General features: G+C 37.2%; 1 protein-coding gene across 1 annotated transcript; it reads left to right on the top strand.

The window, feature by feature from the left end:
- Positions 1-1,241: 1,241 nt before the first annotated feature.
- LOC123527458 (tRNA (guanine(37)-N1)-methyltransferase-like) lies at positions 1,242-18,768 on the top strand. The gene is made up of 4 exons (XM_045306924.2): positions 1,242-2,063; positions 6,950-7,138; positions 9,554-10,222; positions 18,360-18,768. The coding sequence occupies exons 1-4, from the start codon at positions 1,352-1,354 to the stop codon at positions 18,416-18,418; spliced, it is 1,629 nt and encodes a 542-aa protein (XP_045162859.2). The 5' UTR covers positions 1,242-1,351; the 3' UTR covers positions 18,419-18,768.
- Positions 18,769-25,425: the final 6,657 nt, after the last annotated feature.

Below are 25,425 nucleotides of genomic sequence, written 5' to 3'. Positions count from 1 at the left end.
CTACAATGACCAGGTATCATGTGTAATGAAGCATTATGATCTTAATAAATATACAATGATAGTAAAATGTAAACATAAATTATGTATCAAACAAGGTCAAAGTTCATATATACATGTATCTATTCAGACTAAAAATCTATTACTCGAGATTTCAGTGCAACTTTATACTTTATATAAAGCTAAGTTATGTTTCTATGAATTATTATAAGTGATGTACTTTACTTTATCAAAAAAGAAAAATGTACTAACCTGAAAAGAATAAATATCCTAAATATTTATTAATCAAATATATATGATGTTACCTCAGTAACATATAACCAAATCACTACAATGACCAGGTATCATGTGTAATGAAGCGTAACACATGGTATCCGAGCATTGGAGATTTAGTTACGGGTGACAGGTTAGTAATTGTTAATGATAAATAGGAGACCAAAGAGCAAGGTTTTGAGAAAATAATGGACCGACATATAGGGCAAGTATAGGATTTAAACTGTTATTCATGATTTTAGACTATTGGTTTATCATTGGTGATTACACGTTGATATAGAACGCTGATAATAACAAAATATCAGTTAAGTGGGTGTACTGTTAAAATGGCGTCCTATGACAGTTGCAAAATCTTTATGTAATTTTGTTCTTGACATGTTTTGTCATATTTGTTGTTTTATGTTTGTATTCTCTTATGCCCTCTCGGGCCATGAGATCAAATAAATCATTGAATCTTTGAAAAACATAGTTAGCGATAGGAACATGCTGATTTCGATAGAATGCAAAGTGATACATACTGAAATGCGTTGGAGTAAAAGAAAACACGATGCTAATGAGAAAGGGCGTGCGGAAAGGGAAAAAAATAAGCACTATTTATATATGGACTACTTGTGACTAGACCTGCGGAGGCTTACATTTGATTGTTACAAAGATCTATAAAAATAAATGGATTTTTATACTTCTTTGATTGGTAGTGATCTTGTGTAGTATCAGTTCTTTGTTAAAATCTGGACATTATGTATACCGGTCACTAAAAGCGCGGCATTTTAGGCCTGTCTTTTAGTGGCATCTGACCTAAAGGGTAGTTATTATTTATTATTATTATTGTTATACTCTTATGTTACAGATTATTATAAGTTTAAAATATTTTAAATCATACATATCTATTATTGTACTATACAGTACTTTATCTCAAAAGTTAAGTTTACGATTTCTTTTCAAAATATACATTCTATCTAACAGTGCATTAATTTCTACTCCCTTGTATTTCCGGGCAAATCAATTTCGCACATTTTCATCATTTTATTTTTTTAATGACAAAACTTTAAAGAATAACTAACCAACAAGACTGTTTGGACATATGATACGCAGAGCTTTTTTCAAACTGAGACACAGGTTATATAGAGCTGTCATTGTTCCGAAATTTAAACAACACCGGACATGTCCAAGTGAGGATCATGATGTTTTCAAACATACCAAACGTAAAAACAGACAGAACACTGCGAATGTTACCCACATAACAATATTTGGATCATTCGATTTAAATGTGTTTAAAGTTCTGGGACTGACTCCATCTATAAATGCAATGGATTCAGTTAAACAACAGTTTAAACCTCCAGCATGTGTAAAGGGCATGACAACTTTGGACAGATCAAAATTTGATGATACTGTTAAAGTTCCTGCAATTACTGTTCCAGTGAAAAATCTGCAAAAAGTCACAAAGCAGTTAAAGAAATATGGATTGAAATTGAAAGGGTTTTCACCAGTGATTGAACTAGAGAAATCCGATCCAGATTTTAACGGCCACAAAAGGTACCTCTTGGATCCGAGAAAAATGGAGTTGTTGAATCAATTGCCTGTTGAAATAAAGAATGTCCTAGCAAATGAAAATACTCGCAGCAATGACATTGAAATAGTTGACTTGAAAATGTCATATAGCAATTGGAATTTTCAAGAAGTTATGCAGGCTATAATGCCAGATGATTGCGACAATGTTACAGGCTTTTCAGAAGTTGGTCATATTGCACATTTCAACCTCAGAGACCAAGCATTACCATACAAACATATCATAGGTAAGCTAACATAATATTGAAAAGGAGCTGTTTTCCAAGTTTAATTTGATACCCAAGTAAGTGAATATGAATTTTTTACCTGTTCTGGATGTAAGAAAGTGTATTAAGTCATGTTTTACTATAATCTGCTTTGGTGTATTATTAGATATGACTCAGACATGAGTTTTCCAGGAAGTACTGGTATATTTGTTACTTACTGGTAATAACCTTCTGTATTCTAGTAACAGAAAGTCACAACTTTAATCCGTACATTAATACCCTTGTTCATGTTAACGGCATGTGAATGGTTTGGTTGCTGTGCCACTCCCCCCCCCCCCCCCATGTCTACTCTCCATACCAACTGATTACCAACCAAAATATCCCCAAATGCCAAAGGTCACTATAGGCATAAATGGTGTTCAGAAAACTCCTTTCGTCCCTAAAAATAGATAAAGCATGTGGTCCCGATGGTCTAAAGCCAATCCTTCTTAAAAATCTTAGTGAACAAATCTCACCACTAGTCACTAAGCTCTTACAAAGGTCCCTTGACACGGGCACTATCCCAGCTGACTGGACCAAGGCCAATGTCACTCCTTTATTTAAGAAGGGTGACAAAAGCAATCCTGCAAATTACCGGCCTATTTCCCTAACTTGTATTCTCTGTAAATTAGTAGTTACTGGAACACATCATAGCCTCTAATATTACCAAGCACTTCCAGGTTAACAATGTCCTCTATGACCTACAGCAAGGGTTCAGAGAGAAAAGGTCATGCGAAACGCAGTTACTCAAACTTGTAGAAGATCTATCTCGAAACTTGATTCAAGGCCACCAGACGGACTTGATCCTTCTGGACTTTTCTAAAGCATTTGATAAGGTTAACCATCTGAAACTTCTGTACAAACTTCATCAACATGGCGTTCAAGGCACCACGTTGCAATGGGTCAAGTCTTTCTTGATTGGCAGGCGCCAGTCTGTCCTTGTGAATGGTGAAACATCAGAAGAAGTTCCAGTAACGTCCGGAGTCCCACAGGGCTCCGTCCTAGGCCCCCTTCTATTCTTACTCTACATTAATGACCTGCCTGAAAATCTGATATTACAGGTTCGTATTTGCCGATGACACTGCTGTCTATTTAACTGTAAATAGTTGTGTCCAAGAAAACATCCTCCAGCAAGACTTAAATAGGTTACAGCTATGGGAAAGTAAGTGGGACATGGAGTTCAACCCCTCAAAATGCACTGTTATGAACATAACAAGGTCAAAAACCCCTTTCAAATCAAAGTACACACTCCATGGCCAAGTCTTGGAAACAGTTCCTGATGCAAAGTACCTTGTGGACACTATATCCTCAGATCTTAATTGGAATAAACACATCAATTTAGTCACGTCCAAAGCTACCCGAACACTAAACTTCATCAAGCAAAATATCCCATGCAAGAACCCAAAAGTTCGAGAAGTAGCTTATAAAGCCCTAGTCAGGCCACAGCTAGAATATGCTAGCTGTGTTTGGAACCCAAGCTGTGCCACCCTCCCCCCCCCCCATCCCCCAATGTCAGCCCATCCTGTCTTAACAAGACAAATGCATCCCCACTCCTATACTCAGATCCTCACTCCCTGTAATTACTATAAGTACTCTTTCTTTCCAGCCACCATAGTGCTTTGGAATTCCCTTCCAGTACAACTTGTGCAAGCCCCCACCCTGAATCAGTTTAAGCAGGGTGTGACCAAACTTGTACACAATGCTTAACATGATAGACCTGTTTTTAAACTGCTTTTATCTGTAAATCATTCTTTTTTTTAACAATATCAACTGTATTCATACTTGCAATACACACTGTGTATTACTTTTATCCTCCTATCCAATCTACTTTTAACTTCTTGTACAGGCGCGCAGCTGCACAAAATACTCGCAGAGAGGAGTGTTGCAGTATAAATAGATAGATAGATAGGCATTGACCTCCAGATTTGGCTAAAAATAATCTTTCTTTCAATTTGAAGTTTGGTCATTTCAAAATTAGAATATGAGTTTTTGTTTCTAAAATATTTTAAAAATTCAAAATCAAGAAAAAAATATACTGTGTCTGGAATCGAACTTCGAATCGCCACGGCAATAAATACATTTTCCCGTCCTCGTAACCAATAGCGCTATAGCAGAATTAGTGAATTATGACTTCAAAGTATAGATATTTGTAATCAAGACAGTTTACCTGGAGTAAATCGTTACAAAATGCTTTTTGATTTTCATTGTAAAAAGTAGCAAAAACAGCAAATGCTCATGTGATTCCGTAACATATAGTTTGTCAGTAATTAAGTTTTAAAGCTTTCTTAAGAAATACAGCATTTATTTCCAGATATTTAAAAAAAAAAATTTTTTATTGTTGTCGAACTATCTGGAGGCAAGTCCCTTTAATTGTTAATAGATACTGTAGGGAAAGATAACAGTCCTTTATATCTCTAGCATAAACCAAAGAAGTAAAAATACACAGATTGGCAACTGACTGTTATCTCGCGTGATCTCGTGTCAGAGCATGAATCGGCATTATCAAAAAACAAACATTGGCGAGCATGGAGTTACAATTTGTACCTTTAAAACTACATTTAAAATACATGTTAGCGTCTAAAATATCATGTTTAATGTGAAATAGTCTTAAGACACAAAGTACACGTTTCTTACCATCAAAAGAAGCATGGTCATATGTTGATAATTAATTTACCGATGAATAATTGCTTTCGCATACAAAATGACGCGTGGAGAACGCATCACTTCCTGTAAACGAGATCTCATTCATTTGTCACGTTTTTTTGGCGAGATTTGCTCTAAATGCCTTTCAAGTTGCCGATCTATTTATTAGTCCCCTACTGGTTGAAAACCAGTTTCGGGGACTATAGGAATGCACTTTTCCGTCATTCCGTCCGTCCGTCTGTCCGTCCGTCCGTCTGTCCGTCCGTCCATCCGCAATTTCGTGTCCGGTCCATAACTCTGCCATCCATAAAGGGATTTTAATATTACTTGGCACAAATGTTCCCCATGATGAGACGACGTGTCATGCGCAAAACCCGGACCTCTAGCTCAAAGGTCAAGGTCACAATTGGAGGTCAAAGGTCAACAGGGCTTTTTTCCTGTCCGGTCCACAACTCTCCCATCCTTGAAGGGATTTTAGTTTTACTTGGCACAAATGTTCCCCATGATGAGATGATGTGTCATGCGCAAATCCCGGACCCCTAGCTCAAAGGTCAAGGTCACAATTGGAGGTCAAAGGTCAACAGGGCTTTTTTCCTGTCCGGTCCATAACTCTCCCATCCATGAAGAGATTTTAATATTACTTGGCACAAATGTTCCCCATGAGGAGACGACGTGTCATGCGCAAAACCTGGACCCCTAGCTTAAAGGTCAAGGTCACAATTGGAGGTCAAAGGTCAACAAGGCTTTTTTCCTGTCCGGTCCATAACTTTCCCATCTATGAAGGGATTTTAATATTACTTGGCACAAATGTACCTCATAATAAGACGATGTGTCATGCACAACTTTCAGACCCCTAGCTCAAAGGTCAAGGTCACACTTAGCAGTCAAATGTTAACATAGCATGAACAGGGTCTGTTTCGTGTCCGGTCCATAACTCTGACATTCATTAAGGAATTTTAATATCACTTAGCACAAGTGTTCCCCATGATGAGACGACGTGTCATGCGCAAATCCCAGACCCCTAGCTTAAAGGTCAAGGTCACAATTGGGGGTCAAAGGTCAACAGAGTTTTTTTCCTGTCCCGTCCATAACTCTGCCATCCATGGAGGGATTTTAATATTACTTGGCACAAATGTTCCCCATGATGAGACAACATGTCATGCGCAAAGCCCAGACCCTTAGCTCAAAGGTCAAGGTCACAATTGGAGGTCAAAGGTCAATAAGGTTTTTGCCCTGTCCGATCCAGAACTCTGTCATCCATCAAGGGATTACAATATTACTTTGCATAAATGTTTCCCATGATGAGACGACGTGTCATGCGCAACACCCAATACCCTAGCTTAAATGTCAAGGTCACACTTTGAGATCAAAGGTCAAGAGGATTTTTTTCCTGTCCAGTCTATAACTTTGTCATGCAAAGCAGGATTTAGATATCAGCTGGCACAAATATTCCCCTGGATGAGACAACATGTCATGCGCAAGAACCAGGTCCCTAGGTCTAAGGTCAAGGTCATATTTAGAGGTCAAAGGTCAAATTCAATAATGACTTTGTACGGGACATTTCTTCTTCATGCATGGAGGGATTTTGATGTAACTTGGACCAAATGTTCACCACCATGAGGCACCCTTGTTTTTAGAATTACGTCCCTTTGTTTTTACTATAAATAGATTTTATTGTAACTTTTTTATTACTGGCGGTAGAGAAAAATCGAGACCACTTTTCTGTGGTACAGCATGCATGTTACATCCAATTTTTAGGTGTATTTTGACCTATCTCTACCTGGTAAAGAGTTTCTTGTGGACTTGTATTATATAGATTTTTTTTTTTTTTTTTTTTTTTTTTTTAAGATTAATTTCCCTTTGTTGTTACTATAAATAACTTACATGATAACATTTTTATAATCAGCCAAAAAATTTCAATATGAAAACAACTGTAGGTTTTTATATAAATAAATTTTAATCCAAGTGTTTTGTTATAACATATTGTATATATAGTACAATATTGTTTATACATCATTGACAGATATCAGTTCATTATGTTATACTGCAGTAGAGAAAATTAGGTGCCTTCCAGTAGGGGACTTTGTATTGCATGGCAATACTTCATTCACTTATTTTTATAGCTCTTTGTATAAACAAAAAAGGCTTAATAAAACTGTATGACATACAGGTTTCATTTCGTTAGTAACATTAATTTATAATTCTTTCAAATTGTCTTTCTGCAGGTGAGGTGCTGCTTGACAAGGTTCCAGGAGTGAAAACAGTTGTAAATAAACTGAACACAATCGACAACACTTTCCGCACATTTCAGATGGAATTAATGGCAGGGGAAGATAATTTTGTAACCCAAGCCAAGGAAAATGGCTTCACTTTTGAATTAGATTTCTCAAAAGTGTACTGGAATTCAAGGCTTGGTAACAGTTTAACTGTTGTTGTTTTTTTCAGCACACTATTTTTAAGATAAACTTTAAAGACACAAATATTTTTTCAAAGTTGTTCCCTCAACTGACAGCTTTCACACATGGTGACAAAAACATCTAAGGCGTTATCAAATTAGATGGTAATGATAACTTTCATTTTGTCCATGGATCAGACTGTCAGAACCTCTGGTATGTAGACTGAGCTTTGAAGTCTTAGTTGGATGTAGTCAAACTCATGACATAATTATTACTTCATTTAATTTCAGTATGATATTACGTCAAACTCATTCACATCTGAAAACTGGCATAATCATTAGTGATTCACATCCGAATATAAACTGTATGCTCCACAGTATGAGAAACTGAAGAAATATTTCAATTTGCTGTAGATAATATTGTTTGACGCCATAAAACCTATACTGTGTTGGTGCGCCGTAAAACCCAAATAAATAAGTAAATAAATTATCTCATGACAAGAAACATTCTTTAGCATGGTGTGCATAAACCTACAAGAAAACATCTATTAAACATAATGTGCATGAAGATGTAACACAATGTAAAGTTGTGCTCTATTTGTCTACCCAAGTTTATCCCAGATGTTCATGAAGGAACACACATATGAAAATATGTACTTGTATACATGTATGTAATATAGATCTCTACCCAAACATACTTTGTTTGTCCGCCTGTCAAACTTATGTCTGGAGTATAACTTAAAAAGTATTAACGGCATTTGATTGAAACTTCACAATCATAGAAGCTATTGAGACAAAGTGCAGTGTTAAAGAATCATAACTCTACCTTACCTTGTTTTTTTTAATTATCTCCCGTTATTACACAAAATAAGGCCTGTTTGGAGCATTACTTGAAAAGTATTAATGGCATTTCTTGAAACTTCACAAAATGATAGAGGCCATTGATGGGAAGTGCAGTGTCAAAGAACCATAACTATTCTACCTGTTTTTATGCCCCCCCTTTGGGGGGGGGGGGGGGGGGGTGCATATAGATTTGCTCTTGTCCATCCGTCTGTCCTTCCGAAAATGTTGTGTCGCACTTAGCTCTGAAAGTATTTGACGTAGAGTCACAAAACTGTACAGGAATGTTGGTCAGCATGTGTAGTTGTGCACCTGGGGTTTCACGTCCAGATTCATTCAGTCATGTAGAAGTTATGGCCCCTGACTTTGTAAATATTGGTCATTTTAATGTTGTGTCGTGCCTAGCTCCAAAAGTATATGACCTAGAGTCACAAAACTTTACAGGCATGTTGGTCAGCATGTGTAGTTGTGCACCTGGGGTTTCGCGTCCAGATTCATCCAGTCATGTAGGAGTTATGGCCCCTGACTTAGTAAAAAATTGGTCATTTTAATGTTGTGTCGCGCATAGCTCCAAAAGTATTTGACCTAGAATCACCAAAGTTTACAGGAATGTTGGTCAGCATGTGTAGTTGTGCACCTGGGGTTTTGCGTCCGGATTCATTCAGTCATGTAGAAGTTATGGCCCCTGGCTTTGTAAAAATTGGTCATTTTAATGTTGTGTCGTGCCTAGCTCCAAAAGTATATGACCTAGAGTCACAAAACTTTACAGGCATGTTGGTCAGCATGTGTAGTTGTGCACCTGGGGTTTCGCGTCCGGATTCATCCAGTCATGTAGGAGTTATGGCCCCTGACTTAGTAAAAAATTTGTCATTTTAATGTTGTGTCGCACGTAGCTCCAAAAGTATTTGACCTAGAATCACCAAAGTTTACAGGAATGTTGGTCAGCATGTGCAGTTGTGCACCTGGGGTTTCGCATCCGGATTCATTCAGTATTGTAGGAGTTCTGGCCCCTGACCTGGGAAAAAATTGTCATTTTAATGTCATGTAGTGGGGGCATCTGTGTCCCATGGACACATTTCTAGTTTTATTATGCCCCCACTTTGGGGGGGGGGGGGGGGGCATATAGATTTGCTCTTGTCCGTCCGTCCATCCTTCCGAAAATGTTGTGCCGCACGTAGCTATGAAAGTATTTGACGTAGAGTCACAAAACTGTACAGGAATGTTGGTCAGCATGTGTAGTTGTGCACCTGAAGTTTCGCATCCTGATTCATTCAGTATTGTAGGAGTTCTGGCCCCTGACCTGGGAAAAAATTGGTCATTTTAATGTCATGTAGTGGGGGCATCTGTGTCCCATGGACACATTTCTAGTTTTAATTATCTCCCTTTATTCAATTTTCTTCTTTTTATTATCTCCATTTTTTGTTTGTTGAAATACGTTATTCTCCATATTGGGACAAGCACATGCATCAGGGAGCATCATTCCGTTTTACCGATTCCTTGTTATCAGTGCTTGTTTCCAAGTAGCAGGGTGAAATATATTTATAAAATTCTTTTTCGTAACTACAGCTGACATAACTATTTAATATTTCCACAGGCACAGAACATCATAGGATGACTAAGAACCTGACGTATAGTGACATCGTTTTTGATGTGTTTGCTGGAATTGGACCATTTTCTGTTCCAGCTACAAAAAGAAGAGCTACAGTGTATGCCAATGATTTGAATCCATACTCATATGAAAGTTTAGTTAAAAATATAAAGCTGAATAATTGTGACTCAAGTCTAATTACCTGCAGTAATTTAGATGGTAGAGAGTTTATTGAAACTGTTGTGAAAGATAGATTAACAGCCATCTATTCAGAAGGAACTGAGACAGAAGAAGTTAATGTAGCAAATATATCTGGTATTGCAGTGCTCATGAATCTTCCGGCTTTAGCATACACATTTCTTGATGCATTTAATGGTCTTCTAAGTGGTGTTGAAAATTTTAATGATAAAGTTCCCTTGCCAATTGCCCATTGTTACTGTTTTACAAATTTGGCAGATGCTTCAGAGAAGTGGAGTGGTGATATGAATGTTGAGCTTAAACATCGGGTAATAGATGTGATAGGTGGATTAAAAGAAGAGGATATCACTTCGAGGTTTGTTCGAGATGTAGCTCCACAGAAGTGGATGATGTGTGTTTCCTTCAAACTTACTAGAGAAATTTTGTGTGGAACAAGTACAGATGATGGGTCATATGACTTGCAGACTTACATGACAGGTATGGATAGGGCAGTATTAACAATATTTTTATCAGTTGGGTAGCTCTAAAAATCACAGTTCAATGTCATTATACACCTGAAAATAGGGCAGAATACTATGGGAGGCATATGACAAATAATTCTTGTCGACAAAGTTCTTTTTATCCCCAGACGAAGGCAGAGGGATATAGTTTTGGCATTGTTAATCTGCCCGGAGCCATATCTAGGAAGTGGTTTGGACTATTTAAATAAAACTTCATATACATGTTCACCTCTATAGGAAAAAGTGGCCTGTCAGGTGTCAGTCAGGTTGCCCAAGTAACACCAGAGTTATGGCCCTTAGAAGTTTCTAGTGTTGTCTAAAATTTGATATTTGACTTTTATCAAAAACTTAACCAGCGGCGATGCTGACGCTGGGGCGAGTGCACTAGCTCTACTTTTTAGCTCACCTGTCACATAGTGACAAGGTGAGCTTTTGTGATCACGCAGCGTCCGTTGTCCGTCCGTCCGTCCATCTATCCGTAAACGTTTGCTTGTGACCACTCTAGAGGTCACATTTTTCGTGGGATCTTTATGAAAATTGGTCAGACTGTTCATCTTGATGATATCTAGGTCAAGTTCGAAACTGGGTCACATGCCATCAAAAACTAGGTCAGTAGGTCTAAAAATAGAAAAACCTTGTGACCTCTTTAGAGGCCATATATTTCACAAGATCTTCATGAAAATTGGTCAGAATGTTCACCTTGGTGATATCTAGGTCAAGTTCGAAACTGGGTCACGTGCCATCAAAAACTAGGTCAGTAGGTCTAAAAATGGAAAAACCTTGTGACCTCTCTAGAGGCCATATATTTCAAAAGATCTTCATGAAAATTGGTCAGAACGTTCACCTTGATGATATCTAGGTCAAGTTCGAAACTGGATCACGTGCCATCAAAAACTAGGTCAGTAGGTCAAATAATCGAAAAACCTTGTGACCTCTCTAGAAGCCATATTTTTCATGGGATTTGTATGAAAGTTGGTCTGAATGTTCATCTTGATGATATCTAGGTCAGGTTCGAAACTGGGTCAACTGCGGTCAAAAACTAGGTCAGTAGGTCTAAGAATAGAAAAACCTTGTGGCCTCTCTAGAGGCCATACTTGTGAATGGGTCTCCATAAAAATTGGTCAGATTGTTCATCTTGATGATATCTAGGTCATGCTCGAAAGTGGGTCACGTGCCTTCAAAAAGTAGGTCAGTAGGTCAGATAATGAAAAAACGTTGTGACCTCTCTAGAGGCCATATTTTTCATGGGATCTGTATGAAAGTTGGTCTGAATGTTCATCTTGATGATATATAGGTCAGGTTTGAAACTGGGTCAGCTGCAATCAAAAACTAGGTCAGTAGGTCTTGAAATAGAAAAACCTTGTGACCTCTCTAGAGGCCATACCCTTGAATGGATCTTCATGAAAATTGGTCAGAATGTTCACCTTGATGATATCTAGGTCAAGTTTGAAACTGGGTCACATGCCTTAAAAAACTAGGTCAGTAGGTCAAATAATAAAAAAACCTTGTGACCTCTCTAGAGGCCATACTTTTCATGGGATCTGTATGAAAGTTGGTCTGAATATTTATCTTGATGATATCTAGGTCAAGTTTGAAACTGGGTCAACTGCGGTCAAAAACTAGGTCAGTAGGTCTAAAATTAGAAAAATCTTTTGACCTCTCTAGAGGCCATATTTTTCAATGGATTTTCATGAAAATTGATCTGAATGTTCACCTTGATGATATCTAGGTCAATTTCGAAACTGGGTCATGTGCGGTCAAAAACTAGGCCAGTAGGTCTAAAAATAGAAAAACCTTGTGACCTCTCTAGAGGCCATATTTTGCTGAGATCTTCATGAAAATTAGTGAGAATGTTCACCTTGATGATATCTAGGTAAAATTCAAAACAGGGTCACGTACCTTTGAAAACTAGGTCAATAGGTCAAATAATAGAAAAACCTTGTGACCTCTCTAAAGACCATATTTTTCAATGGATCTTCATGAAAATTGGTCAGATTTTTTATCTCGATAATATCTAGGTCAAGTTCAGAACTGGGTCACATGAGCTCAAAAACTAGGTCACTATATCATATTAGCAATTAGGAGTGACCTGTCGCTTTTATTTTTAGATTTGGATTTTCCAGATTTTTCCATTTATTAAATAAGGGTTTGAAAGATATTTGACGTTTTAAAAACTATAAATATATTTTAAATTATGTACAGATTAAAATTGCATCGGTAGCTCAGTTGGTACAATTGAGGAATCTTGTTAGTGATTTAACTTTTGCGATTAGGAGGCTGTGAGTTCGAATCCCACACAGGGCGATTTGTTTTATGATTGGATTTGTTTTATTTACATTTTTCATGTTTTTTTTTTATTTCATTTTATTTCATCATTTCATTTTTAATTTCATTCGTACAATTTCAATAAATTCAATACATTTCAAACACACGCGTCCAATGAAGCATCTTCACACTCGCGGTGTTAGTTTCTTCCGAATCAGTGTCATCAGCTAATTGAAATGACCAAATTTTCAAGTGCTGTATCAACCATGTTTAATAATTAATAATCAAGAAGATATTTGAAAATCTATGTTATATGCGAAAATAGCAAAGAATACAAGTAATGCGACTCAAATACATGTTTAACATTATCATCATTTTAAAGTGTATGTTAGCAAAATATTACTTAAAAAAAAAAAAATGAAAAGAATATATTGATCTCCGTTGGAATTCGAACTCACAAAAGTTAGGTTCTACAGCCGTCACGCTTACCACTGCACCACTGCGTCTAATTGTCGAAGAAGGCAGTCATTCAAATATTTATTATAAAAATAAGTTATAAAAAGGTAGGGTACCCCTTTACTGAAGTGGTTTATTCCAGTAACCTTTCAAATCTATTAATAAAAGCGACAGGTCACTCCTAAATGCTAGTATAATAGAAAAAAACGACGTCATACTCAAAACTGGGTCATGTGGGAAGAGGTGAGCGATTCAGGACCATCATGGTCCTCTTGTTCTTTAAAAGTCGAGCAGAGGAATGGAAAAAAAGCTTTTTGTGGGGTGGGGGGAGGGGCTTGGACCAGAGTGGTTGGTGTGACCGGGTGTCGGTACACAACTTCACATGTTGATAATAAAATTAATGTTCATGGAAAAAATGAAAGAAGTTTAATTAAATTCTACCAATTAGTTAGTTTGTTGTGTACAAATATGTTGACTTTTTAAACAGTTAAAAGGCAATAACTCTAAAGTTATTAAAAAGATCCTGATGAAAGTGTGTGTGCACTACCACAATATGGTGATCTAAATTCATTTAAAGTTTCATAGTTCTAGGTCTTATGAAGCAGAAATTGCCATATATATAGCACTACTCTGTTACCATCAAAGCTATTGATTTGAAACTGAAAATAGTTGTTACCTATCAAAATCTACACCAAGAGAAACAATCCCCATAACTCTATTTGCATTTTTACAGAATTATGCCCCTTTTTAGCTCATCTGATTTTTGAAAAAAAATGAGTTATTGTCATCACTTGATCGGTGCTGGCATTGGCGTTGCCTGGTTAAGTTTTATGTTTAGGTCAACTTTTCTCCTAAACTATCAAAGCTATTGCTTTCAAACTTGCAACACTTGTTCACCATCAAAAGCTGACTCTGTACAGCAAGAAACATAATTCCATTCTGCTTTTTGCAAGAATTATGGCCCCTTTTGGACTTAGAAAATATCAGATTTCTTGGTTAATTTTTAGCTCACCTGTCACAAAGTGATAGGGTGAGCTTTTGTGATCGCGTGGCGTCCGTCGTCCGTGCGTGTGTGCGTGCGTAAACTTTTGCTTGTGACCACTCTAGAGGTCACATTTTTCATGGGATCTTTATGAAAGTTGGTCAAAATGTTCATCTTGATGATATCTAGATCAGGTTCGAAACTGGGTCACATGCGGTCAAAAACTAGGTCAGTAGATCTAAAAATAGAAAAACCTTGTGACCTCTCTAGAGGCCATATTTTTCATGAGGTCTTCATGAGAATTGGTCAGAATGTTCACCTTGATGATATCTAGGTCAAGTTCGAAACTGGGTCATGTGGGGTCAAAAACTAGGTCAGTAGTCTAAAAGTAGAAAAACCTTGTGACCTCTCTAGAGACCATATTTCTCAATGGATCTTCATGAAAATTAGTCAGAATGTTCACCTTGATGATATCTAGGTCAAGTTCGAAACTGGGTCACGTGGGGTCAAAAACCAGGTCAGTGGATCTAAAAATAGAAAAAACCTTGTGATCTCTCTAGAGGCCATATTTTTCATGAGATCTTCATGAAAATTGGTCAGACTGTTCATCTTGATGATATCTAAGTTGAGTTCGAAACTGGGTCACGTGGGGTCAAAAACTAGGTCAGTAGGTCTAAAAATAGAAAAACCTTGTGACCTCTCTAGAGGCCATATTTCTCAATGGATCTTCATGAAATTTAGTCAGAATGTTCACCTTGATGCTATCTGGATCAAATTTGAAACTGGGTCACGTGCGGTCAAGAACTAGGTCAGTAGATCTAAAAATAGAAAAACCTTGTGACCTCTCTAGAGGCCATATTTTTCAAGAGATCTTCATGAAGATTGGTCAGAATGTTCATCTTGATGATATCTAGGTCAAGTTCGAAACTGGGTCACGTGCGGTCAAAAACTAGGTCAGTAGGTCTAAAAATAGAAAAACCTTGTGATGTCTCTAGAGGCCATATTTCTCAATGGATCTTCATGAAAGTTGGTGAGAATGTTCAGCTTGATGATATAAAGGTCAAGTTCATAAATGGGTCATGTGCGGTCAAAAACTAGGTCAGTAGGTCGAAAAATAGAAAAACCTTGTGACCTCTCTAGAGGCCATATTTTTCACGAGATCTTCATGAAAATTGGTGAGAATGTTCACCTTGATGATATCTAGGTCAAGTGTAAAAGTGGGTCACGTGCCTTCAAAAACTAGATCATTAGGTCAAATAATAGAAAAACCTTGTGACCTCTCTAGAGGTCATAGTTTTCAATGGATCTTCATGAAAATTGGTCAGAATTTTTCATCTTGATGATATCTAGGTCACATGTGCTCAAAAACTAGGTCACTTTGTCAAATAATAGAAATAACGACATCATACTCAGTTCAACACTGGGTCATGTGGGGATAGGTGAGCGATTCAGGACCATCATGGTCCTCTTGTTATGTTTAGGTCAACTTTTCTCCTAAACTATCAAAGCTATTGCTTTGAAACTTGCAACATTTGTTCACCATCAGAAGCTGACTCCGTACAACAAGAAACATAACTCCATCCTGCTTTTTGCAAGAATTATGGCCCCTTTTGGACTAGAAAATAAGATTTCTTGGTTAAGTTTTGTGTGTAAGTCAGCTTTTCTCCCTAGCTATCAAAGCTATTGCTTTAAAACTTGTTCACCATCAAAAGCTGACTTTGTACAGCAAGAAACATAATTCCATCCTGCTTTTGCAAGAATTATGGCCCCTTTTGGACTTACCGGTAGAAAATATTGGATTTCTTGGTTAAGTCTTATGTTTATGTCAACTTTTCTCCGTAACGGTCAAAGCTATTGCTTTAAAAGTTTGAGCAGATATTTGCCATTAAAAGCTGACTCTGTACAACAAGTACCATAACTCTACATTGCTTTTTGCAAGAGTCATGGCCCTTTTTGGACTTAGAAAATCATGGTAGGACAATACACAGAGACAAAAAAAATCAGATGAGTGTCTGCACCCGCAGGGCTGTGCTCTTGTTTAACTTAGAATTGTTTAGTTAATGCTTTTGATAAAGTCAAATATTTCTGTTACTATAAAGGCTATTGATTTGAAACTTGGAATACTTATTAACTATCAAAGTTCATCAGGAGAAACAATCCCCATAACTTTGATTTGAGTTATACCCCTTTTTTAACTTAGAATTTTTTGGTTAAAGTTTTTGATAAAGTCAAATACATGTATCTCTGTTACTGTCAAAGCTTTCAACTTGAAACCTGAAATATTATTTACTTCCAGAGTCTACACCAGGAGAAACGAACGATCCCCATAACTCTGATTTGAATTTTGACAGAGCTGTGCCCCTTTTGAACTTAGAATTGTTTGGTTAATGTTTTTGATAAAGTCAGATATCTCTGTTACTATCAAAGCTTTTCACTTGAACCTTAAAATAGTTAATTCAAAGTCAAGCATTGAGAAAAGTCGATTGCACTGTCATCAGACATCTCTTGTTTAAAAAATGTTCAAATCTTCCATGAATATTTATCAACATGTAAAGTTGTACCCTCCCCCACCTCACTCCTCCACCCAGTCCCCCCCCCCCCCCCCCCCCCCCCCTCCCCCGTAGCCTGAACATCTACCCAAAATCACCCCATTATTTTTCATTTTTCAAACCTTACATGCATACATGCCATATTTTCAGACGGTCAATAAGGGAGTTTTGCCTCAGCAGGGCTTTTTTTAAGGGAGATTTGGGTAAAAATAAGGGAGACTTTTATTCGCTCACTTTTTACACGCTAAATAGCCGTTTTCATGAAAAAATCATCATGTTTTTTTTACATTGAATCGATGAGTGGAGCCAACAGTTGTGTACAGAATGCATGATTATTACTTACAGCACTTAACTTAATCCAAGGAAATTCAGAATTCCATGAAAGATTGAACCAGGAACTTTGTTTCTGCTTTATCTGTTGATGCTTCTGCATCTGGGGAGAGTGATTTTTTTGACATGTTTAAGCAAACAATACTCAAAAGATTGCGGAGATATCATGTCAAAACAGTCTTTTAAGGGCAGTCATTTCTTTTCATAAATGAATATCAACATGTGAATTAGCCCCCAAACCCCCACCCCCCTCCCCCCTGCCTGTCACAGTAGACACGCATCCAGTTTACATTTCAGGTAATTGCAAAATTGTCTTGTTTGCATTTAGTTTTATTAAGGTAAATGGGACAAAGTCCCTCCCACCGTCAATATTGCCTAAAGGTATTTCTGCACGTTTGATAAACCGGAAGTGATGGCGTAACGTCATTTTTCCGGAAAACATAGAATAAAGACTGGATTCGGCGTACGGAAATGAAAACCATTTTATGGATTAATCGCAACCTGTGAGTAAATTTATTACAGTGACTTTGTTGCTGTATTTCTAAAGTCGAAATATGATATTTAAACATATCACACGTTAAATAAGGCAAAATAATGTCTTAAAATTAGCGTGAAATGTACGGTTTACTTTAATCATGGTCAAATATCTCAAAAATAAGCACACGGACCTATACATTTTATTTTATCAAATCATAGGACATGTTTTTATTAACAATTCTGAGCAGTTTTATCAAAATCTATATTGTAGAAAAATTTCTATACACGAAAATGTTATAAATGTCATGTTTTGCCCATAGACTCACATTATGAAGTATTGCGTGAAGTCCCTATTTTTCAAATCAGTCTAGCAAAAAATCAAACACACGACCCCATCTTTTTTATTTGCTGAATTTTCTAGGTATATTCTGAAGTTTTGAAAAATCAGAGTTTAATAAAATTCTACATTGTAGAAACAGTTTCGATCAAAACGTGCAGAACTACCTTAATCAATTTCACCAAGGTTTCAAATAATCGCCCCCTGTTTTTTGTTTTAAACATAAACTACTTTTCAGGTACTAAAGGTGATAAAATTGTTATTTAGTTTATGTTGATTAATTTGCTTTTATGAGCTTTTATTATTACTATATAAAATGGAGGGTGTTTGGTAGGTATTTTGTCTGCCTTGGTCAAATTGAGAAGGAAGGACTTTGTCCTAAAGTTTGGTCAGTCCCTTCCAAATACTAGTAAAATAGTTTTATTTTTTTCCTAATATGTAACATACTAGACTTCAAATTCACAAGGAGGCACATCCGTTTAAGTCTGTTCATCTCTTTCTGAACTACTTGGGTGCTTTCTGCTCCAGCATTGAAGGTTTTTGTAGCAAAATCCTTATGTATCTGATAAAATTTCCTGTAAAAAGTTGATTCAGACCTGATATATTATAATTATGATGACTGGTATTTATAAGTCTGTGTAATGTTTTGAAAAGGAACCATCATTTTGAATATGAACTGGTATTTAAAGAACTTAATAAAGCTGTATTTTTGTTGCAGATGAGCCTCCAGCTAAGTGCCAGAAGCTAGACGTCGAAGCCGATGTGAATGCTGTCTGAAATATATTTATAGAAACAGGCACTAGACTGACACAAGAAAAAGTGAAATATGCAAATTGAAACAGACACTTGAGATGGGAAACTGTTTTGCGTGGAATTTGGCTGATACTAGAAACAGTTTCTGAATATACCGGTAGATTAGACAGACATGATTTAAATTAGGCATTGAATGCAGATAAAAAGAAAACTGTATTGGTTGATACTAGATAACACTTGAGTATCAGGTGCTTGATGTAAACTGAATGGACAAGGATGATTGGCTTATTAACACATTTATATATTTTTCAGAGATTTCAAAGTTTCTTGAGAGTATATTTTCTGTGTTTTTGAATATTAAATTTTATTATAGATTTGGTTTTTAAAGATCATTGAGAAGAGAAATCTTGTCAAGTTTTCCTCACAGTCTGCTTCACAATTTCAGCCCTATCAACTTCTTTACTTTGACAATCCTAAACATAAACTGGAATGAATATGTATTCCAAAGCCTTGTTCATGTTGTGTTATGGGCCAGATAGGAAAATTTTTGCAAGAACAACATGCCCTTGATTTATTAAAAATTGCACAACTTCACCACATCACTTCATCCAATGTTTTGTAAAGATATTTTTTTCACCAGTTTTGAACATGTAAGCTTATATGATCTATGTTACATTATTGATGAGGTCAGACTTATTTTACTGAGTACTTTCCTTAACAACAGTTGTCATGTAATCTATAAGGGCTGTAACTCCTGTATTACAAGACATACATATGCTAAACTTGTGAAGTAATGTTTGAATGTTTTAGTATGTTGTTAATTAAGTAGATCTGTGTAAGCTCTGGTACTCGGTGATTATTTTCATTAGTGCTCTCTGGTGTTGATTTTGTCTCTATGAAATTGCAGTCAAATTGGAAACTAGGTTACCCAAGATCTAAAACAGGGTCATTAGGTAAAATCATAGAAAAACTTTGTTAACACTAGTTATGTGTTAGAATGTTTGTCTCTATGAAATCTTAACCAAGTTTAGAAATGGTTAATTTGAGTCCAAAAACTAGGCCACTAGGTTAAATCATAGAAAAACATTGCTAACAGTCAAGATACCACATTTTATATTTATCATTATGAATGTTTTTCAATATGTCTCTATGAAATCTAGTGGGGTGACTGGGGTCAGAAGTGATAAAGGTGCATGAAAAGCTTCATTTAAATCAGTTCAGAATATGATTTCTTGAGTTAATACCCAACTGATCCAGTTTTGAATTCCTCTAGATTTTGTAACAAAATATTCTGACCAGATTTCTTGTAAATTGTGTAGAAAATATGGCATATAGAGTGTCAGTAAGTTTTTTCAATCTTTTTACCCAGCGAGTGACACTGGATGACATAGACACACAGGTAGAAAATGCAGGGCTCCCAAAATGCAGCCATCTATAAAGTAAACATTGTATTTCTATTATAACCTAGTTTCCAACATTTACTTAGATGCCATGAACATAAACATTTTGACAGGTTTCATGTATATAAACATTGGCACTTGAAGGTTTTCTATGATTTGTCATAGTGACCTACTTTTTGACACTCTGTATCGAAACAGACATAGATTTCATAAAGGCAAACATATTGACCAGGTTTAATGTAGATCAGATCGAAAATGTGACATATTGAGTGTTAATAACAATTTCCTGTGATTCAGTCTAGTGACCTTTTTGCTTTACCCCAGGACTTTGGCTAGATTTCATATATCCGGTGACAACCAATATTCTGACACAACCCATATTCAGAATAGGAGACACATTCCTGTGTCCTATCTGTGCTAACCCCACCAACTAAATCCATAAACCAGTACTGAAAATACATTGTAAATATATTTTGGGTAGATTTCTTGTTACTAACAGTTAAATTTGATGTTCAAGTTTTTTAGCTCACCTGTCACATAGTGACAGGGTGAGCTTTTGTGATCGCCCTTTTGTCCCTCTGTCCGTCGTCTGTCCGTTCACAATTTCTTTGTGAGATCACATTTTGTATATGATTTTAATCAAACTTGCACACAACTTGTATGGGCATAATATCTCTGTTCCTTTCGAAAACTGGCCAGATTCCATCATGGGTTCCAGAGTTATGTCCCCTTAAAGGGCCAAAATTTGCCAATTTTGGCTTGTGAACATGATAGAGACCACATTTTGCAACCAACTTTAATAAAAACTTGCGCACAACTTGTATTGGCATAATATCTCAGTTCCTTTCAAAAACTGGCCAGATCCCTTCATGCGTTCCAGAGTTTGGCCCCTTAAAGGGCCAAAATTTGCTATTTTTGGCTTGTGAACACAATAGATACCACATTTTGCAATCAACTTTAATCAAACTTGCACGCAACTTGTATTGGCATAATATCTCACTTCCTTTCAGAAACTGGCCAGATCCCATCATGGGTTCCAGCGTTATGGCCCCTTAAAGGGCAAAAATTTGCTATTTTTGGCTTGTGAACATGATAGAGACCACATTTTGCAATCAACTTTAATCAAACTTGCAGGCAACTTGTATTGGCATAATATCTCGGTTCCTTTCGAAAACTGCCCAGATCCCATCATGGTATCATAGTTATGGCCCCTTAAAGGGCCAAAAGTTGCTATTTTTGGCTTGTGAACACGATAGAGACAACATTTTGCAATCAACTTTAATCAAACTTGCACACAACTTGTATTGGCATAATATCTCGGTTCCTTTCGAAAACTGCCCAGATCCCATCATGGGTATCATAGTTATGGCCCCTTAAAGTGCCAAAAGTTGCTATTTTTGGCTTGTGAACACGATAGAGACAACATTTTGCAATCAACTTTAATCGAACTTGCACACAACTTGTATTGGCATAATATCCCGGTTCATTTCGAAAACTCGCCAGATCCCATCATGGGTTCCAGAGTTATGGCCCCTTAAAAGGCCAAAATTTGTTATTTTGGCTTTTGCAGCCATATAAAGACTTCATTTATGATTTAATTTGATACAGACTTGTAAAATATCTTCAACAACAATAAATTTTAGATTCCATGATGAATCTTTCAGGTCCAATCATAGGTTCCGGAGTTACAGCCCCTGATTGACCCCTAAAAGAGCCAAACTTTGGTAATTTTTACCTTGTGAACATGATAGAAGTGACATTTTATATTTGATTTTAACCACACTTGCACACAACTTAAGTCACAATAAGATCTGGGCTCCTTTCGAAATCTGGCTAGATTCCATCATGGGTTCTAGAATTACTGCCCCCAAAAGGGGCAATATTTTCTATTTTGGCCTTTTCAGCCATATAGAGGTTTCATTTATGCTTTGATTTGATACAAACTTGACAGAATGATTATCTTGATGATCTCTATGCCTGGATCAAAACTAGGTCATGTTGGGTCAAAAACTAGGTCATCAGGTCAAATAATAGGAAAAGCTTGTAAACAACCTAGAGGCCCCATTTATGACCCTATCTTCATGAAACTTGGTCAGAATGTTTATCTTGATGATTCCTAGGCCAAGTTTGAAACTGGGTCATATGGGGTCAGAAACTAGGTCACCCAGTCAGATCAAAGGAAAAGCGTGTTAACACTCTTGTTCATTTGATGTGCATGAAACATGGTCAGAATGTTTGTCTGCATCAATCTGACTAAAGTACTTGATCTTCTAAACGAAGATCTGAGAACGACCCATTCACATTCGTCTTCTGTATATTTTGGATTTCCAGTATTGCTATTTTTATTTTATCCAATCAGACGACATGTTCGAATGTCAAAGAGTAAGAAAAATGTGCAGTTATTCCAGGGCTCGAACCCAGGACCCCTTGCTTACAAAGCAAGTGGCCTACCGACTGAGCTAACCGCCTATCTGATACATTATGACATAAGAATTGTAAATATCAAAAGTCAAGGCTACAGGTAGATTTGCAAGATGTTGTAAGTTAGGCTCTGATTGGCTAGCGAAAGGGTCGTCAGAACGAGGCAATGAATAGGTCGTTCTCAGATCCTATGCGTAGCGTAATAGGATATGTACTTTAGTCAGATTGTGTCTGCATGAAATATCATATAAATTTTTACCTGGGTCATGTGGGGTCAAAAACTTGGTCACAAGGTCAGATCAAAGAAGCTTATTTACACCCTAGGGGACACATTTTTAGCTCACTAGAGCACAAAGTGCTCAAGGTGAGCTATTGTGACCGGTCATTGTTCGGCGTCCGTTGTCAGTCGTGCGACATGTGTCGTGCGTCAACATTTGCCTTGTGAACACTCTAGAGGCCACATTTGTGACCCAGTCTTTATGAAACTTGGTCAGAATGTTAGTCTTGATGATCTCTAGGTCAAGTTCGAAACTGGGTCATATGGGGTCAATAACTAGGTCATTTGGTCAGATCAAAGTAAAAGCTTGTGAACACTCTAGAGACCACATTTGTGACCCAATCTTTATGAAACTTGGTCAGAATGTTAGTCTTGATGATCTCTAGGTAAAATTAAAAACTTGGTCATGTGGGTTCAAAAAACTAGGTCAGTTGGCCAGATCAAAGGAAAAGCTTGTGAACACTCAAGAGACCGCATTTTTGACCCAATCTTTATTAAACTTGGTAAGAATGTAAGTCTTGATGACCTCTAGGTCAAGATTGAAACTGGGTCATGTGGGGTCAAAAACTAGGTCAGGAGGTTAGATCAAAGGAAAAGCTTGTGAACACTCTAGAGACCACATTTTTGACCCAATCTTTATGAAACTTGGTCAGAATGTTAGTCTTGATGATCTCTAGGTCAAGTTCGAAACTGGGTCATATGGGGTCAATAACTAGGTCATTTGGTCAGATCAAAGTAAAAGCTTGTGAACACTCTAGAGACCACATTTGTGACCCAATCTTTATGAAACTTGGTCAGAATGTTAGTCTTGATGATCTCTAGGTAAAATTAAAAACTTGGTCATGTGGGTTCAAAAAACTAGGTCAGTTGGCCAGATCAAAGGAAAAGCTTGTGAACACTCAAGAGACCGCATTTTTGACCCAATCTTTATGAAACTTGGTAAGAATGTAAGTCTTAATGACCTCTAGGTCAAGATTGAAACTGGGTCATGTGGGGTCAAAAACTAGGTCAGTAGGTTAGATCAAAGGAAAAGCTTGTGAACACTCTGGAGACCACATTTTTGACCCAATCTTTATGAAACTTGGTCAGAATGTTAGTCTTGATGATCTCTAGGTCAAGTTCGAAACTGGATCATGTGGAATCAAAAACAAGGTCAGTAGGTCAGATCAAAGGAAAAGCTTGTGAACACACTGGAGACCACATTTGTGACCTAATCTTTATGAAACTTGGTCAGAATTTTAGTCTTGATGATCTCTAGGTCAAGTTCGAAACTGGGTCATGTTGGGTCAAAAACTAGGTCAGTAAATCAGATCAAAGGAATAGCTTGTGAACACTCTGGAGACCACATTTATACCCCAATCTTTATGAAACTTGATCAGAATGTTAGTATTGGTGATCTCTAGGTCAAGTTTGAATCAGGGTCATGTTGGATCAAAAACTAGGTCATTTGGTCAGATCAAAGTAAAAGCTTGTGAACACTCTAGAGACCCAATTGTGACCAAATCTTTATGAAACTTGGTCTGAATGTTAGTCTTGATGATCTCTAGGTCAGGTTCGAAACTGGGTCATGGTGGATTAAAAACTATGTCACCTGATCAAATCAAAGGAACAGCTTGTGAACACTCTAGAGGCCACAGTTGTGACCCAATATTTATGAAACTTAGAAAGTTTGGCTTGATGATTTCTAGGTCAAGTTTGAATCTGGGTCATGTGGGGTCAAAAACTAGGTCACCTGGTCAGATCAAAGGAAAAGCTTGTGAACACTTTAGAGGCCACATTTGTGACTCAGTCTTTATGAAACTGGGTCAGAATGTTTGTCCTAATCATTTCTAGGTCAAGTTTGAATCTGGGTCATGTGGGGTCAAAAACTAGGTCACTAGGCAAGATCAAAGGAAAATCTTCTCAACACTCTAGAGGCCACAATTTAAGTTTGAATCTGATGAGAATTAGTCAGAATGTTTGTTTTTATAATCTATAGGTCATGTTCGAATCTGGGTCATGTGGGGTCAAAAACAAAGTCACCAGTCAAATCAAAGGAAAAGCTTGTGAACATTCTAGAGGCCACAGTTGTAACCAAATCTTTATGAAATTTAGTGAGAATGTTTGTCATGATGATCTTTAGGTCAAGTTCAACTCTTGGTCATGTGGGGTCAAAAACTAGGTCAGTAGGCCAGATCAACTCTGGTGAGCAATATATAGGGCCATGATGGCCCTCTTGTTTATTCTATCTTCATAAATTTTGGTCAGAATGTTTGTTATCATATAGTCTTGGACAAGTTCGTATCTGGGTCATGTGGGATAAAAAACTAGGTCACTAGGTCAAATCAAAGTAAATGCTTGTTTACACTCAAGATGCCACGTTTTTATGCCCCCGAAGGGAGGCATATTAGTTTTCAACTGCCGGTCGTTCGTCACAATAATGTCCGTTCTTCACACCAATGTTAACTTTTTGCATGAAAGCATTCTACTCGCGAACCACTGCACCCAGGACCTTCAAACTTCACATGCTGGTAGTACTTATTGAGTACACTACCCCTAATGACTTTGGGGTCATCAGGTCAAAGGTCAAGGTCACCGGGGCCAATGTTAACTTTTTACATGAAGGCTCTTTACTTGCGAACCACTGCACCCAGGACCTTCAAACTTCACATGCTGGTAGTACTTATTGAGTACACTACCCCTAATGACTTTGGGGTCACCAGGTCAAAGGTCAAGGTCACAGGGGCCAATGTTAACTTTTTGCATGAAGGCACTTTACTCGCGAACCACTGCACCCAGGACCTAAACTTCACATGCTGGTGGCCTGCCCGGTTAGCTCGGTAGGTAGAGCGTTGGTCTACGGATCTCAGGGTCGTGAGTTCGATCCTCGGGCGGGGCGTATGTTCTCCATGACTATTTGATAAACGACATTGTGTCTGAAATCATTTGTCCTT

This window comes from Mercenaria mercenaria, chromosome 1, assembly GCF_021730395.1.
Source record: "Mercenaria mercenaria strain notata chromosome 1, MADL_Memer_1, whole genome shotgun sequence".
NCBI lineage: Eukaryota > Metazoa > Mollusca > Bivalvia > Venerida > Veneridae > Mercenaria > Mercenaria mercenaria.
Note: the sequence above shows the minus strand (reverse complement) of the source record. Positions and strands in the feature narration are given on the sequence as shown.

Excerpts from the sequence above, each read along its gene's own strand:
- LOC123527458 (XM_045306924.2), top strand. The coding sequence starts at position 1,352 with ATGATACGCAGAGCTTTTTTCAAACTGAGACACAGGTTATATAGAGCT. Across the intron at positions 2,064-6,949 it reads ACCATACAAACATATCATAG|GTGAGGTGCTGCTTGACAAG; the intron begins GTAAGCTAACAT and ends GTCTTTCTGCAG. Across the intron at positions 10,223-18,359 it reads CTTGCAGACTTACATGACAG|ATGAGCCTCCAGCTAAGTGC; the intron begins GTATGGATAGGG and ends TTTTTGTTGCAG.